This window comes from Schistocerca cancellata, chromosome 8 (genome assembly GCF_023864275.1).
Source record: "Schistocerca cancellata isolate TAMUIC-IGC-003103 chromosome 8, iqSchCanc2.1, whole genome shotgun sequence".
Taxonomy (NCBI): Eukaryota; Metazoa; Arthropoda; class Insecta; order Orthoptera; family Acrididae; genus Schistocerca; species Schistocerca cancellata.
In genome coordinates, this window is record NC_064633.1 from 191,226,154 (window position 1) to 191,242,223 (window position 16,070).

Consider the following 16,070-nt stretch of genomic DNA (forward strand, 5'->3'; position numbering starts at 1 on the left):
TCAGGGGTCCCAGGTCACTCCAGCCGGATTCCTGAGATTGACGGTACACTAGTGAAATGTTCGTACGGGAAAATCCCCACGTCATCGCTATATCTGAGATGCTGTGTCCCATCGTTCGTGCGCCAACTGTAACACCACGTTCAAGTTCACTTAAATCTTGATAACCTGCCGTTTTAGGAGTAATAACCGATCTAACAATCACCCACAAAACTACAGAGCCTCCACCAGCTTGAACTGTCCCCTGTTGACATGCAGGGTCCATGGATTCATGAGGTTGTCTCCATAACCGTACACATCCATCCGCTCCATACAATATGAAACGAGACTCGTCCGACCAGACAACATGTATCGAGTCATCAACATCCCAATGTCGGTGTAAAGCTTTGTGTCCTGTAGTCATCAAGGGTACACGAGTGGACCTTCGTCTCCGAAAGCCCATATCGATGATGTTTCGTTGAATGGTTCGCACGCTGACACTTGTTGATGGTCCAGATTGAAATCTGCAGCAGTTTTCGGAAGGGTTGCGCTCCTGTCACGTTGATCAATTCTCTTCAGTCCTAGTTGGTCTCGTTCTTGCAGGATCTTTTTCCGGCCGCAGCGATGTGGGAGATTCGATGTTTTGCCGGATTCCTGAGATTGACGGTACACTCGTGAAATGTTCGTACGGGAAAATCCCCACGTCATCGCTATATCTGAGATACTGTGTCCCATCGCTCGTGCGCCAACTATAACACCACGTTCAAGCTCACTTAAATCTTGATAACCTGCCGTTGTAGGAGTAGTAACCGATCTAACAATCACGGCAGAAACTTGTTGTCTTATATAGGCGTTGCCGACAGCAGAGCCGTATCCTGCCTGCTTACGTATCTCTGTATTTGAATACACGTGCCCATATCAGTTTGTTTGGCGCTTCGGTGTAGTTTTGTGCGTGTATGAGACAACCTTTTATGGAATCAGGAATTCCCAATTTTCCTAATACCTGGGAACTTTGTACGTGTTAGGGTATACATCCTTTCATGTTCTGCACTTCGGGATGCTAAACAACCATGTCAGAGAGTGTGTGTACTTTGTTGATGGGTGACAACAGAAGAAGTATGATGTAGACTACATTCTTCCGCTGAATTGTGGTGGCTTGCATTTGGAAGATGACATTGGGGACGGTATAAGTATTGTAGCGAATCGCATATAAAACTTCATACTGAACTGTTGTAAATAGTTCAGTGTCCTCTCTTTGTTAGGCTACTGGCGTTGAAAGAAGTTATAGGAAGCACAATACACTACACTGATTCACAACGAAATTGTATCGGCTGTAACATCAGCCATTGCTGGCTGCTGCATTCCACTGAGCAGACTAAGAATATCACTGAGACATCAACTTGAATTCTTGAAGGTGTTTCTGCATCCATAGCCGAATCCATATTGTCACTGACGTTCCTTGTGTAGGTGTCCTGTTGCGACATTTCCCTCTCTCTGATTTTTTTTTTTTTTTTACACGTTGAGTCACTGCCCGTAAACGTTCGTGATCGGATATAGCACAGTGGCTAGCACTGCTGAAGAATTGTCTCCAACAAAATTTGGCAGGCAACAGAATGTGGACACGCGGCTACCGGTTGCTCAAATAAGACAGGGCTGCAGTTAAACTGAGACAAAAGTGCCGCTGGGAAAAACAAAACAAAACTGTAATAATTCTCTACTCGTGTATTTAAATGAAATCAGTAGCTTACAAGTAAGATTTATGTTAGTAGCAACAACCATAATGGTCCTCTTCAACATGCTCATTTCCTGTCACAGTTAAAACTTGTCCGAAGATTTTACGATTAGTTACGTCACGAGCATTAGGCTGTTTTCAGCCTGTATGGTGTACGTATAAGTTCCACCAACACGGACTTCGTAGTTGCACAGCTCTTACACATCAGTGAGTTTCTAGTCACTTGAACCATCGATAAGAGGTTGTCTCATACGCAAAACTAATATCAAAGCAAATGTATTTGCTGGCGACCTCGGTCGCATATCTCCATTTCACAAATCTACACGGAGTGAAAGGATCTCACGTCGTGACATCACCAGGTGCCCTAAAAACAATGGTCCAATTCTGAACCAGACTAGCAACCAAAATAGTAACAGTAAACATACAGAAATAGCACGACTGAGATGTCGTTGTGGCATGGTGTGACAGCAGGTAAGACGTATCATGTTGTCTCAGACACGTAGCCTCAAAATTATATAGGCAGAATGAGTGGAATTGTGCGGTGGTTAACGCTCGCTTTCGGGAGGACGGAGGAGTTCAGAAACGAGTTTCGTATAGTCGCTTTGAACCAGAGGTGTACTAATTGGGGAATACATACCAGTCACAAAACGGAGCCCAAGTCCAGTAAGAGGAAAGTTGTCGTTTGTTAATGAGGCAGCTGCAAACAAATCGGTAGGTGTCTCTCAATGAAAACTATGTAAAAAGTTACTTAACACTCACACAGGAATGTCGAGCATATCACGACATGTTTACAAATTTGACCAACAGTTTCCTCATCCCATAAATATTTTGAAAGACGGTGAAGACTTAGTGGCTGACTAGCGTGTGGAAATGTATACTAAGGACATGATGCCATTTAGGAGTATACAAGCCTTCTAAATTTAGAGCAAACATTAATTGGCACAGGAAAAAAAAATCTGACTCAGTGGATATAAAAAGCCAGACTAGTGGCAGAATGCAATGTATTGCGAAGGAAGGTTAGTATGAAAGGAAAGCTTATTCGTTCAGACATGCACTTTTCAGACTAACATAATATGAATAATCGATTTCGTGTTCACTAAAATGCATTTGGTGAATTTAGAATGAACTATTTTGGCCACTTAGAATGAACTCAACGAATCCACAATGTACATCTCGAAAAAGTGATTGAAATTGGTACACCTTGGCACATATTTCGCAGGAACACACTAAGACGACGTACAGGATAAAAACATGTTGTTTAACTGTTATTCCCCCAGGCGAGTCTTCTCTGGTTTCGTCAGTGTAGATGTAGGAGGGAATGTCTTTCTGTGGCCCACAAATAATCATACACAACGGACGAGTCTGAGGAGGGTACGATTAATCGCTCAATGGAATACGGAATTTGCAGGTGCAGAAAGAGAAACAATAAAACTAGCATTACTCTGGTATCCTGTTACAACGAAACTTTTTTGGGCAGTATGCATTTTTACTATGGTGAAGAAGGTGCTATGCTATAGCAACGAAAAGTACCAGCAAGTAATTTGACTGGAGAGGTGACCTACATGACGTGGTCAGCTAATTTTGCAGAACGCTAGGGGAGATGAGATATTTAGGGTAATCCTACGGCAGAACACTTTATATTGACTCCATGTTAGCCATTCTAACCTCTCCTAGAGTATCACTAAATACTCTTGTTATGATTACAAGTGACAGCGACTGTGCAGTTAAAATTGTTGATTAAATGACCAACTCCTGTCCAGTTTCCACAACGCATGTGAAAAACACAGGACCTAGATGTGCTACCATCTCTGTACCACGCAGTAATGAAGTGCATTAAAGCAACCCACTAAAAGTCCACCTGTTAATGTTGTATTTGTTTGAAAATAAAACTAACAACTACCAGCGCGGGTCTAAGATTATCGTTCATTCATGCACATGCCGGTGCTTTCATTTTACACATATCAAAAAAAGTTTTGCATCACCTTGGTTCCCAGCACTCCTGAAGGGAGACGTTGACTGTCGATATTGTATCACAGTGACAGTCCCTTAGACTGTTCAGAGATGTCACTAAACCCGCCCAAAGATGTAAACAACCATGCATGAGCAGCACCTATTAGACGGAGGGTGTCAGACAGCCGATCAGTTCCAGTCATTCCACCAGAAAGGAGGTACACAGCTCATGTTGTCTGCAGTTCAATCATGCCTAGACGGTCAGTACCGCGGTTCGATAGCGTCCGCATTGTTACTCTGTGCCAGGAAGTACTCTCAACAACGGAAGTGGACAGGCGTCTCGGATTGAATCAAAGCGATGTTGTTAATAAATGGAGGGGATATAGAGAGACAGGAACTGTCAATGACATGCCTCGCTGAGGCGGCCCAAGGGCTACTACTGCAGTGTATGACCGCTACCTACGGATTATGGCTCGGAGGGACACTGACAGCAACACCACCATGTTGAATAATGCCTCTCGTGCAGCGATAGGACTTCGTGTTACGACTCAAACTGTGCCCAATTGGCTGCATGATCCACAGCTTCAGTCCCGGCGTCCATGGTGAGGCACATCTTTGCAACCACGACACCATGGAGCGCGGTACAGATGTGCCCAACAAGATGCCAAATGGACCGCTCAGGATTGACATAATGTTCTCTTCACCGATGAGTGTCGCATATGCCTTCAACCAGACAAGCAACGGAGACGTGTTTGGAGACAACCCGGTCAGGCTGAACGCCTTAGACACACTGTCCAGCGAGTGCAGCAAGGTGGAGGTTCCCGGCTGTTTTGGGGTTGCATTATGTGGGGCCGACATACGCCTCTCGTGGTCATGAATGGCACCGTAACGGCTGTACGACTAGAGATGGGCAAAACTGTTCTTTTCAGAGATTGGATCAGAACTGTTCACTCCCTGAAATGAATTAGCTCTTTTTCATGACTCACCACTCATTTACAATAGAAAATAAATGGAAGGCACATTGCCCTTTAAACTTGGTTTATTCCAGTACTATACCTGTATTTTGATCTTAGTTGATCCTATTTTGAATTAACACAGATAATGAGTAAGAATTTTGTATTGTTTATTGAAATTTCCACGATATGACAAAGTTTTTGATTATTGATTTATTTTGCACTATCGTGGTTTTTTGGGTGATCGGAAAACGTTGTAACTTGAGATTTACATTAACAATATATTTGGCTATAATGTATTAAAATTTCATTAACCTCATACAAATACATCACAAGCCATATATTTTTAAAGTGAACGTTTCCTTCCGAAGACGCCTAAAATCGCAAAATCCGTACCAGAATAAGAAAAAAAATATAAATTTGACTGTAAAACGAAAGTGCTACATATAGCCTTACGCAGAATAAAACAAGGAAAATATTGGTGTATCACATTTTGCGATACGTTTATCGGTTCGCTCGTAATTAAAGCGTAAATTCGAGTGTCCATAATAAAAATCCTATAGTAAGAGGAGTCATCAGGGACCTAATCTAATCAGTTTAAACAAATAAAAATAAAATAAAAACAATTGATGTATACATAACATAATAATGTAATATACTTAGCGTTATTACTACGAAGAACAATATCCAGTAGGGATGAACTCCGATGCACAGGCGCTGAGTCGAGCAGGTCGAGCCGCGAGCTGTATTACTGCATGAGCTGAGACCGCAGAGACCACAGTGACACCTGAGTCGCTTTGCTCAACGCTCTGGCTAGAGTCGAGACAGTGGGGTGAGCGTTGAGCGGGCGAGTTCAGAGGGTGGGGGGAGCGTTGAACTCACCCGGTCCGAGACAAATCGTCCGTTCCCTTGCGAGCAGGTTTTCGCAAGTAGTTCCTATGTTATCCGCTAGGTGGCTCTCTGTCCTGTTGCTAGCATCAACTGCCCAGAGGGAAGGACGTGCGACTGAAACGATCGCCGACAGAGAGCAATGCGAAGTTACGCTGCGCCAGACACTGCAGGCGGCAGACGACGCACAGAGACGGCACGGCATATGTGAAACACAAAATCCAATGGGGCACTGCACAATGCAGGCAGCCAAGGTAGAAGCAGGGCAGAGGCCGGCGCTGGCTGTGTTGTGTGGCGTGCACTGTGCTCTGACCAGCAGAGGCGCTGCTGATATGCTCCGTCTCTCTCTCTCTCTCTCTCTCTCTCTCTCTCTCTCTCTCTGCCGTGGGAAACGTTTGGAGCTACCGTTCTTTTTTTCTGAATCACTGATTGTTCACTCCTTTGAAAGATTCAACTCTATGAATTAGTTCAAGAGCGGATGCCCCATCTCTATGTACGACACGAGAATGCCATCCTCCGACCGATAGTGCAACCATATCGGCAGCATATTGGCGAGGCATTCGTCTTCGTGGACGACAATTCGCGCCCCCATCGAGCACATCTCGTAAATGACTTGCTGCAGGATAACTACATTGCTCGACTAGAGTGGCCAGCAGTGCTGCTTCTCTTCACGAGCACCGACGTGCTAAAAGAATACGGAGAGGTCCTCTTTCTGCACCGGGACTGAAGAATATTATCAGTAAGTTCGAATGAACCGGCGATTTGGAAATTGCTCCTGGGAGACGCCGACTAGGCATTACACCGCAAATTGTTGAAGACGATATTATTACCATAGCTGAAAATGGTGGATGCAATATGCGACCTTCAAGCAGTCCATGCGCTGTCACGACAGCTGAACGTTCCATGGTGCACTGTTCGAAAAGTGATGCGAATAATTGTGAAATGACATTACAGCAATCTGTAGCGCGATTCTGGGCTGTTGCGGATGCACATGGTCGTCACGTTGAGCAACGTGTGAAACCTGGAACGTAAACATGATACGCAATTAACAAATGTTATCATCTAATGTCGAAATTAAACTGTTTATTTCGATGCTTTATTTGTTATTTTACTTCCGCATGTCCTTACAAATGTTTCCAGAAAGTTTCATTGTCCTAGGATCACTCATTTTTCATGGGTGGCCCTCCCAAGCAGCAAAAGTCTAATTATAGCCACCCAGTATACGAGGACGCAGGATGTCCATGGCATACCGTTGCGTCGTCAGAGTTCCCTCAGTCACTACCACCCGTGACATTAAGTCATTAGCTGTGGCTCCCCACACAACGACGCAGGGAGTAATACCGCTAGGCATCTTCAAAACATTTGGAGAATGAGTCCTTTCCGCAGGTAGCCGCCATAGTTGCCGACGGAGGTTATCCGGGGGTAGTGCAGAACCGCGATTCGTCATTGAACACAATGCGACGCTATTCGTCAAGCAGCCCATGGCACCACTCCTAAGCCAGCCCGCGGTTTCGTGGTATAACAGACGACAGATTGTATCAGTGCAAGGAGCACAATCAAGGGGAAAGAAGTTAAAACGTTGTGTGACACAGGGATCCATAATAGAGCCCCTGTTATTCTTAATTTTCGTTAATGATTTAGGCTCCACTGGGCACACCTTGCAGTTTGCAGCTGACACAACATTGCTGTCAAAAGTGGAAAGTCTACTTCAAGCTAGTCGATCAGCAGAAATACTGCTCTGTGAGATCAAGATGAAGATTAATGAAGACAAAACCAGGAAGATATACAGCCTAAGTGAGACTGAAGCACTGGGTGACATAGAAGGTATTCAGCTTTTGGGCGTTTTCATTGAGATCAAGGTGACCCGGCAACAACGCACTAAATACTTATGTTCCAAATTCTCGTGGCTCCTATACCTCTTGAGAAAAGTAGAACGAGTTATACTACACCAGCACCTATTAACAGTATACTATGCAATGTACCAGTCACATCAGCTATGAGCTATTACTGTGTGGCAATGCCACAGGCTGCAAGAATATGCTTTTATTACAAAATAAAGCAATGAGGATCGTTAGCTCAACCAAAAAGACTGTCCATTGCAAAGCAATTTTTTCCAGGTTTGGAGTTCTAGTGCTTTCATCCAATCTATCTTCAACTGCTTTGTTCATACAAAGATCATGAGACCTACAGAAAGAAATATGAAGTTCATCAATACAGTACTCACTATAAAGACAACGTTAACAGGCCAAGGTGTCGATTAACTAAGAGGCAGAACAGCTTCCCAATGGAGGCCCTAAAATTATTTAATGCTCTACCTAATGGATTCAGTCATTATCAGTCGAAAAATTTAGGACTAAAATTTTGTGTAAACTAAAATAGCAGTCCTTGTGCATTATAGAAGAATATTTCTCTGGCAATAGTACAATGTCCACCTGAACTGCAACTCACTACCAATAAAAACAGCAACAACTCTGCTATTTTACTAGTCTGTGTTCCAATACTATTTGTCTTATTATTGTAATGTGTATGGTAATCCAATTGTTAAACTGATGTTTTATAGTACCCACTCATAGTTTAAATAGCAGTTTTTTATTAATTTTAATATAGTAATACTGTTTTAAGTTTGACGCTGTCTGTCGAGCCATAGCTAGTGAATGACAAATAACCGTTAATAAAGATAATAAAGTAATATTAACTGCAGCCTACGAATGTGACTGTCATTCCTTAGTCGAACTGGATGCTCCTAGTCTCCAATTAAAGCTGCAGGATGACGTAGGATGTTGCTGGGACTCTATTGGTGGATTTCGGATGGCAGGTGCTGATGTGAAGGAGTTACGATGTCCTTGTAAAATACAGCAATGCCCCCTCAAGGTGGTGAGACGTGGTCGACTGGACCCTTGACGACTGACATGCCTACCCTCACGTTCCCATGCTGCCCAACATCAGGTCGCTGTCACATCCGAATGGCCTACAAATCTGGACGTTGTATGAATCGACCAGCCAGCCATATGGAGAGCCACAATGGGGCCACTTCCAAACTCGGTCAGTGCTGATAAAGCTGTTTCAGGTACACAGCGTCACCTTGTTCTTCTCAGTGATCACTCAACATCCGACGAGGCTGTCTGCCCTACCAGGACTGGTAAAAATACAAAACGCGAACAACACTAATGCACTCTGGTGGCCGTTCTGCCTGTCAAGGAGAATTGCAGCTACAATAATTTACATACGCGCCAGTTGTTTGTACGTATATGAAGTTACACTGACATCCGACCATGTCTTCTGGGTGCTTCAGTTTTTCTGTACATTCGGGCAGTTTTGGAGCTAATTTGTTTATATTTATTGGTTGGAAATGGTGCAACTTTAACAAAAATATCATTAGAATCAGTAATCGAAAATACAATTTCACATATGCTGAAATTAAGACATTCAGCAAAAATTTCTCTTCTTTTTCTATTTTCTTTTTCGCAAATAACTTCTTTAATGTTCACTAAATAAACACATTCTTAATTCTTAATGTGGCAGAAGCATTAATATGACATCTAAAAAATGAGACTCATAGGAAGTGCAAAATGGCTATGCAGTAATGGCTAGAGGATAAAGGTAAGGGTTTAAAAGCATATATCACTATGGGACAGATAGATAATGCCTACATGAAAATTAAAGAGGGCTTTGGAGAAAAAAGAAGGAGTTGTATAAATATCAAGAGCTCAGATGCAAAACCAGTCCTAAGGTAAAAAACGAAAGCTGAAAGGTGGTAGGAGTCTATAGACGATATGTACAGGGAAGATCAAGGCAATATTATAGAAATTAGAAATGAGATATGATACTGCGAGAAGAACTTCACACAGCACTCAAAGATCTAAGTCGAAACAAGGCCCCGGGAGTAGACGACATTCCGTCGGAAATACTAATGGCCTTGGAAGAGCCAGTCATGACAAAATTCTCCGACTTGGTGTCCATGTATGAGATAGGCGAAGTACCCTCAGACTTCAAAAAGAATGTAATAATTCTAATTAGGAAGCAGGTGCTGACAGGTGCGAAGATTACCGAACTATCGGTTTAGTAAGTAATGGTTGCTAAATACTAACACGAATTCTTTAGAAGATAATTGAGAAACTAGTAGAAGCTGACCTCGGGAAAGATTAGTTTGGATTCCGTAGACCTGTAGGAACACGCGAGGCAATACTGACCGTACCACTTCTGTGAGAAAATAGGTGTTTGTAGAGGTATAGAAAGCTTTTGACAATGTCAAATGGAATACTCTCTACGAAATTCTGAAGGAGCAGAGGTAAAATACAGAGAGCGTAAGGCTGTTCACAAATTGTACACAAACCAGACGGCAGTTATAAAAGTCGAAGGTCGTGAAGGGGAAGCAGTGATTGAGAAGGGACGGAGACAGTGTTTTAGCCCTGATGTTATTATATCCGTACATTGAGCAACCAGGAAAGGAAACCAAAGAAAAATTTAAAGTACGAATTAAATTTCAGGGAGAAGAAATTTAAACTTAGAGATTTGCTGATCACATTGTAATTATGTCAGAAGCAGCTTTTAGTCTTGGAGGAGCATTTTTGAACGGAATTGACACTGTCTTGAAATGAGGGTATAAAATGGACATCAACAAAAGCAAAACAAGGATAATGGAATGTAGCTGAGTTAAATCAGGTGACGCTGAGGGAATCAAATTAGAAAACGAGACACATAGTCGGAGATGAGTTTTGTTATTTGGGCAGCAAAATAACTGGTAATGAGCGAAGTAGAGAAGATAGAAGAGGTAGACTGACAACAGCAAGAAAAGCGTTTCTGACGAAGAGAATTTTGTTAACATCGAATATAGAGTCAAGTGTTAGGAAGCCTTTTCTGAAAGTGTTTGTATGGAGAGTACCCTTGTACGGAAGTGAAATGTGGACCATAAACAGTCTAGGCAAGACGAAAATAGAGGTTTTCGAATTATGGTACTATAGAGGAATGCTGAAGGTTAGGTTCGTAGAGTCACGTAACTAATGAGGAGGTACGGAATAGAATTTCGGAGAAAAGATATTTGTGGCACAACCTGATTGGCAGAAGGGATCGGTTAATAGGACATATTCTGAGACATCTAGGGATAACCAGTTTAATACTGGAGGGAAGTGTCGGGTAAAAATCGTAAAGGGAGACGAAAAGATGAATATAGTAAGCAGACTCAGAAGGATGTAAGTTGCAGTTGTTATTTGAAGATGAAGAAGTTTAGCACAGGATAGAATAGCATGGAGAGCTTCATCAAACCAGTCTTCTGACTGGAGGCAAAACAACAACAACAACAATAACAACTTGACGAAAATGTCATGTCGGATCACAGTAACTTGCACAAATTCTTTTTCAGCTAAGATAACTTTCGTTGTTTTAATGCTTTATAAGAGGGAAAAATCATAATTTTTTTTAAAAAAAGAGAAATAACTTATAGTGTGTCACTTAAATTACATGAATTATATTTTGATTCATTCGTTCATCGTGTGGTATGGAACCCTTAGGAATGTGGAACAAGTAGCGAAGTATTTTGACAAATTAACAACAAGGTGTACATTAAGGTACTCCCACCAAATTACCGTGTAAATGCGTTTCGAGAAATTGAACAAATTCAGTGGTTTTCAGAGACAAAATAACGGTTTGATAAAGGCTTTGTTGATAAATTATCTGACGAGACGACCATCTGAAAGTGAATAATCGTCTCTTGGTATGAACATTTCACACTGTTCTAGAGTGTTATATGTGTTGAGTCGATGTATGTTTAGTGAAAACGTGTGTGTGTGTCTGTGTGTTTACAGGAACCTGGGTAGCAACCTGCTGACGTCGGTGCCTGTGGGGGCGTTTCCTGAGCTTCCGCACCTGCTGATCCTGTGAGTACTGACTCTCATGTCTGACTTCTCCTGTCTACCCACACAGCTCTGAAGAGCGCACTGTGGTCCGCAACGCGTTCAGTATTGCCGGCCAAGTTATTGTGTAAATGACTGTTCATCCATAACTGACTGGTGTTCACAGAGCCAAACAGGAGCCCGTTCAGTAAACCTGGGCAGCGCAATCAGGAGATTAAAAACAAATACGTTTGGAAAAATCTGATACTGCCATTAAAGGAGAAAATCAGCTGATTACCTAAATATTGAAAACAACAATGTACCAGTTCCATTTGCTTTCTAACGTTTCGGTATTATTTTTCGCGTGCTTGTACTATCATTCTGCAGACCATACTCAAGGGAGGGTGGAAGAATCGGTTATAACTTCGTGTCGACCACAGGAGATTTAGTGACGTATTACAAGCCCAGTATAGCCGTAAGTGATTAAAAAAACTGAATATAAATGTTTCACTTTTAGCCCTTCAAATACTCGCAAAATTACATAATACAACGTGTTGCAAGATAATTAACATCCTCTTTAGTAACCACAGTTTTTAACATTTAGCGAAGTTCTATATGAATAACATACATGAGGAACTGAAGAGAAATGGGAAAGGTACACGTTGCTCTCTTGGTTAATGAAAGTTAGAAAGTGAAGGAAAATAGCTTTGCCACTACTTTAGATAGCGAAATAGTACCTCTACCTAATAAAATATTGACGAATATATTAAAAACAGTGAGATTTAAATGATATCTGCCTAATCATTGACTTTCTACGTTATTAGCCGCATGAAAATATGAAAGAAACAACAAAATGTTCCTTAAAATGAAAAACTTAATATTTAATGAACAGAAAACGCTGTTTATGTATCACGTAGCCATTGTAGTTTAACTGATTATTGAGGCTGGAGAGCAAATCAGATATAACTAACAATATACACTCCTGGAAATGGAAAAAAGAACACATTGATACCGGTGTCTCAGACCCACCATACTTGCTCCGGACACTGCGAGAGGGCTGTACAAGCAATGATCACACGCACGGCACAGCGGACACACCAGGAACCGCGGTGTTGGCCGTCGAATGGCGCTAGCTGCGCAGCATTTGTGCACCGCCGCCGTCAGTGTCAGCCAGTTTGCCGTGGCATACGGAGCTCCATCGCAGTCTTTAACACTGGTAGCATGCCGCGACAGCGTGGACGTGAACCGTATGTGCAGTTGACGGACTTTGAGCGAGGGCGTATAGTGGGCATACGGGAGGCCGGGTGGACGTACCGCCGAATTGCTCAACACGTGGGGCGTGAGGTCTCCACAGTACATCGATGTTGTCACCAGTGGTCAACTGAAGGTGCACGTGCCCGTCGACCTGGGACCGGACCGCAGCGACGCACGGATGCACGCCAAGACCGTAGGATCCTACGCAGTGCCGTAGGGGACCGCACCGCCACTTCCCAGCAAATTAGGGACACTGTTGCTCCTGGGGTATCGGCGAGGACCATTCGCAACCGTCTCCATGAAGCTGGGCTACGGTCCCGCACACCGTTAGGCCGTCTTCCGCTCACGCCCCAACATCGTGCAGCCCGCGTCCAGTGGTGTCGCGACAGGCGTGAATGGAGGGACGAATGGAGACGTGTCGTCTTCAGCGATGAGAGTCGCTTCTGCCTTGGTGCCAATGATGGTCGTATGCGTGTTTGGCGCCGTGCAGGTGAGCGCCACAATCAGGACTGCATACGACCGAGGCACACAGGGCCAACACCCGGCATCATGGTGTGGGGAGCGATCTCCTACACTGGCCGTACACCACTGGTGATCGTCGAGGGGACACTGAATAGTGCACGGTACATCCAAACCGTCATCGAACCCATCGTTCTACCATTCCTAGACCGGCAAGGGAACTTGCTGTTCCAACAGGACAATGCACGTCCGCATGTATCCCGTGCCACCCAACGTGCTCTAGAAGGTGTAAGTCAACTACCCTGGCCAGCAAGATCTCCGGATCTGTCCCCCATTGAGCATGTTTGGGACTGGATGAAGCGTCGTCTCACGCGGTCTGCGCGTCCAGCACGAACGCTGGTCCAACTGAGGCGCCAGGTGGAAATGGCATGGCAAGCCGTTCCACAGGACTACATCCAGCATCTCTACGATCGTCTCCATGGGAGAATAGCAGCCTGCATTGCTGCGAAAGGTGGATATACACTGTACGAGTGCCTACATTGTGCATGCTCTGTTGCCTGTGTCTATGTGCCTGTGGTTCTGTCAGTGTGATCATGTGATGTATCTGACCCCAGGAATGTGTCAATAAAGTTTCCCCTTCCTGGGACAATGAATTCACTGTGTACTTATTTCAATTTCCAGGAGTGTATTACGATAAGGGATGCAAATAAAATGGAATATCGTCATTCTTATCTTTTCTGTCGTTCCTTTTCACTTGTATATTATTGTTATTATTGTTATCTTGGGAAACAGAAAAATTCGCAGGAGAATGGACCACAGCTACAATTTACCCACATTATAAAAAGAGAGACAAAAGTGATTCGGATAGCTATAAAGGAATCTCCCTCTTGAACTGTACCTACAAGATTTTTCCAAGAGTCTGCACAACAGAATCAAAGAACAACTGGATAAGGAACTGGGAAAATATCAAGGAGGCTTCAGACCTTGGAGACGCTGAGCCAAACAAATAATTACTCTGGAATTAAGAATGGGTTATTACCGAAAACGAAACAACACTCTCTCAATTACATTTATAGATTTTAAGAAAGTATATGATTCCGCCCATAGACCCTCACTCCTAAAAATTTTGAGACATTTCGGACGCCACCCAAAATTAATTAAACTGATAGAGCTTAACTTAACAAATACAAATTAGAAAATTAAGTTCAGAGGGGAACTTTCTGAACCAGTCTTGGTAAACACTGGATAAGGTAGGGAGATGGTCTGTCACCAGTTCTTCTTAGTAGTGCCCATGAATACATAATGAAGGAATGGTACAAATACAGTACAAAGAACATTAAGATTAGAACACAAAAATTACATATAGTTGAAATGTTTAGGATTTGCTGATGACCTCGCTCTTCTCGCCAACAACATTCAAGAAACAAAACAACAAATACAATCATTATAGGGAATAGTTCAGAGTATTCGCCTTAAAATATCTTTTGAGGAAACAGAAAGAATGCTAACGGAACCGCAGCTGGCAAACAAAATTAGAATTGGGGAACACAACTTAAAAATTGTTGAAAAGTGTAAATGCAACAACGTTAATGAGAAACCATCATAGCAGACTAGAATAAACAAACTGATTAAAACACATCATGTTACCAAGAACACATATAACTAAAAACGCCTCTGAATAGCTACACAACAGAAACACTACAAAACACACAGCCGCAAATAACATATGCTAGAGAAACTATATTTAAAACAACCAACACTGCAGCAATAGGCAGATTACTCAAAACAGAAAGAAGGATAGTCAGAACATGTATAAATAAAAAATACCAAAATGACGGAGTTCGGAGAATAGCTTCAGATGAAACAGTTTATAAAGAAATAGAACCTGTGACAAGTACAATGGCACTGAAACAGATCTCTTTCCTAGGACATTTCATGAGGTCAACAGTAAATAGAATTAGAGGGAGAATAATTGAGAATTTATGGAATAGTAAGAGCGGCATTCGATGGATCGCAGAGATCAAGGAGATTACGATGGAGGATTTGAAAGGCAAGACAGACGCGCTCAAGTTACTTCAGGACAAATATATCACACTACCAATACAAATTAACCAACAGAGAATGGGAAGGCTGATTGCAGATGAGGAGAGAAGGGCACGATCTGAAAGAATGAAAAAGTATTGGGTCAACAAAAAACAGAAGAACCTAGTTCATAATACTGACTAAAGTGGTCCAATGTAAGCCACAAAATAAATAAATAATCTAGGAGATGTCCGTCTGTACGATTAAATAAGAGGTTGTTTTCACGCCATTCGCGTATCCCATTCTTTTTATTTGCGAAACATACTTAGTTCCTTGTAATACATGTTTGTCGTATGACTGTAATAAATGTGCCTTTTTATTACCATGATTATATTATATTTTCGTTGTTCTCTTGTTCTTACTTAAGAAGCAAATGTTGTAAAGTTATATTACTTTTTTGTCCCGTTTACAAATTTTTGGCATCCTGTTATCACATAAGTGCTCCGTGTTTTATGAACACCAGAACGTCCGATTTTTGGAATTTGCTAGTATATTTTGCCCAAGTATTTCACTTTTTTGTGCTTAAAAAACTTTGGTTGGTTGTAAGTGTATACTACTATAGTGTTTTCAATTATCGCATTGTATATTTCGGTCGAATTTTGTTTGCGTTATAATGTCTGTATGCATTCTGATATTCGTTTGTTTGTTGTGTACGTGCATGCATTATATTGTGTGGCGGGCGACAATCAGAACAAAGGGAGAAATTTGAGTGGAGGAAATAACTATTGTTATAATGTGTCTCTACTTATCACCTTTAGCTTTCATGCCTCACTAATTAGCTTACTAACTCACATCATTCTGTAAAAAATCAACAGGCGATACATTAAATTCCTTCATAGACTGCAAGCTAACGATTCACACGGTCCACATTGAATTTGATTAAGCAACTAAACTGAACAGGTGGAGACACGTGACTTTCTTTAGACTAGTATGGGTTATCTCAGTACA

At 42.3% G+C, this 16,070-nt stretch overlaps 1 protein-coding gene across 1 annotated transcript in view; it reads left to right on the plus strand.

Moving 5' to 3' along the window:
- Positions 1–16,070, plus strand: part of LOC126095461 (leucine-rich repeat-containing G-protein coupled receptor 5-like) — a 1,115,085-nt gene that overhangs the window by 556,776 nt on the left and 542,239 nt on the right. Inside the window, exon 6 of the mRNA XM_049910253.1 lies at positions 11,301–11,372. Within this exon, the coding sequence (XP_049766210.1) occupies positions 11,301–11,372 (72 nt within the window). The remainder of the gene's footprint in view (positions 1–11,300; positions 11,373–16,070) is intronic.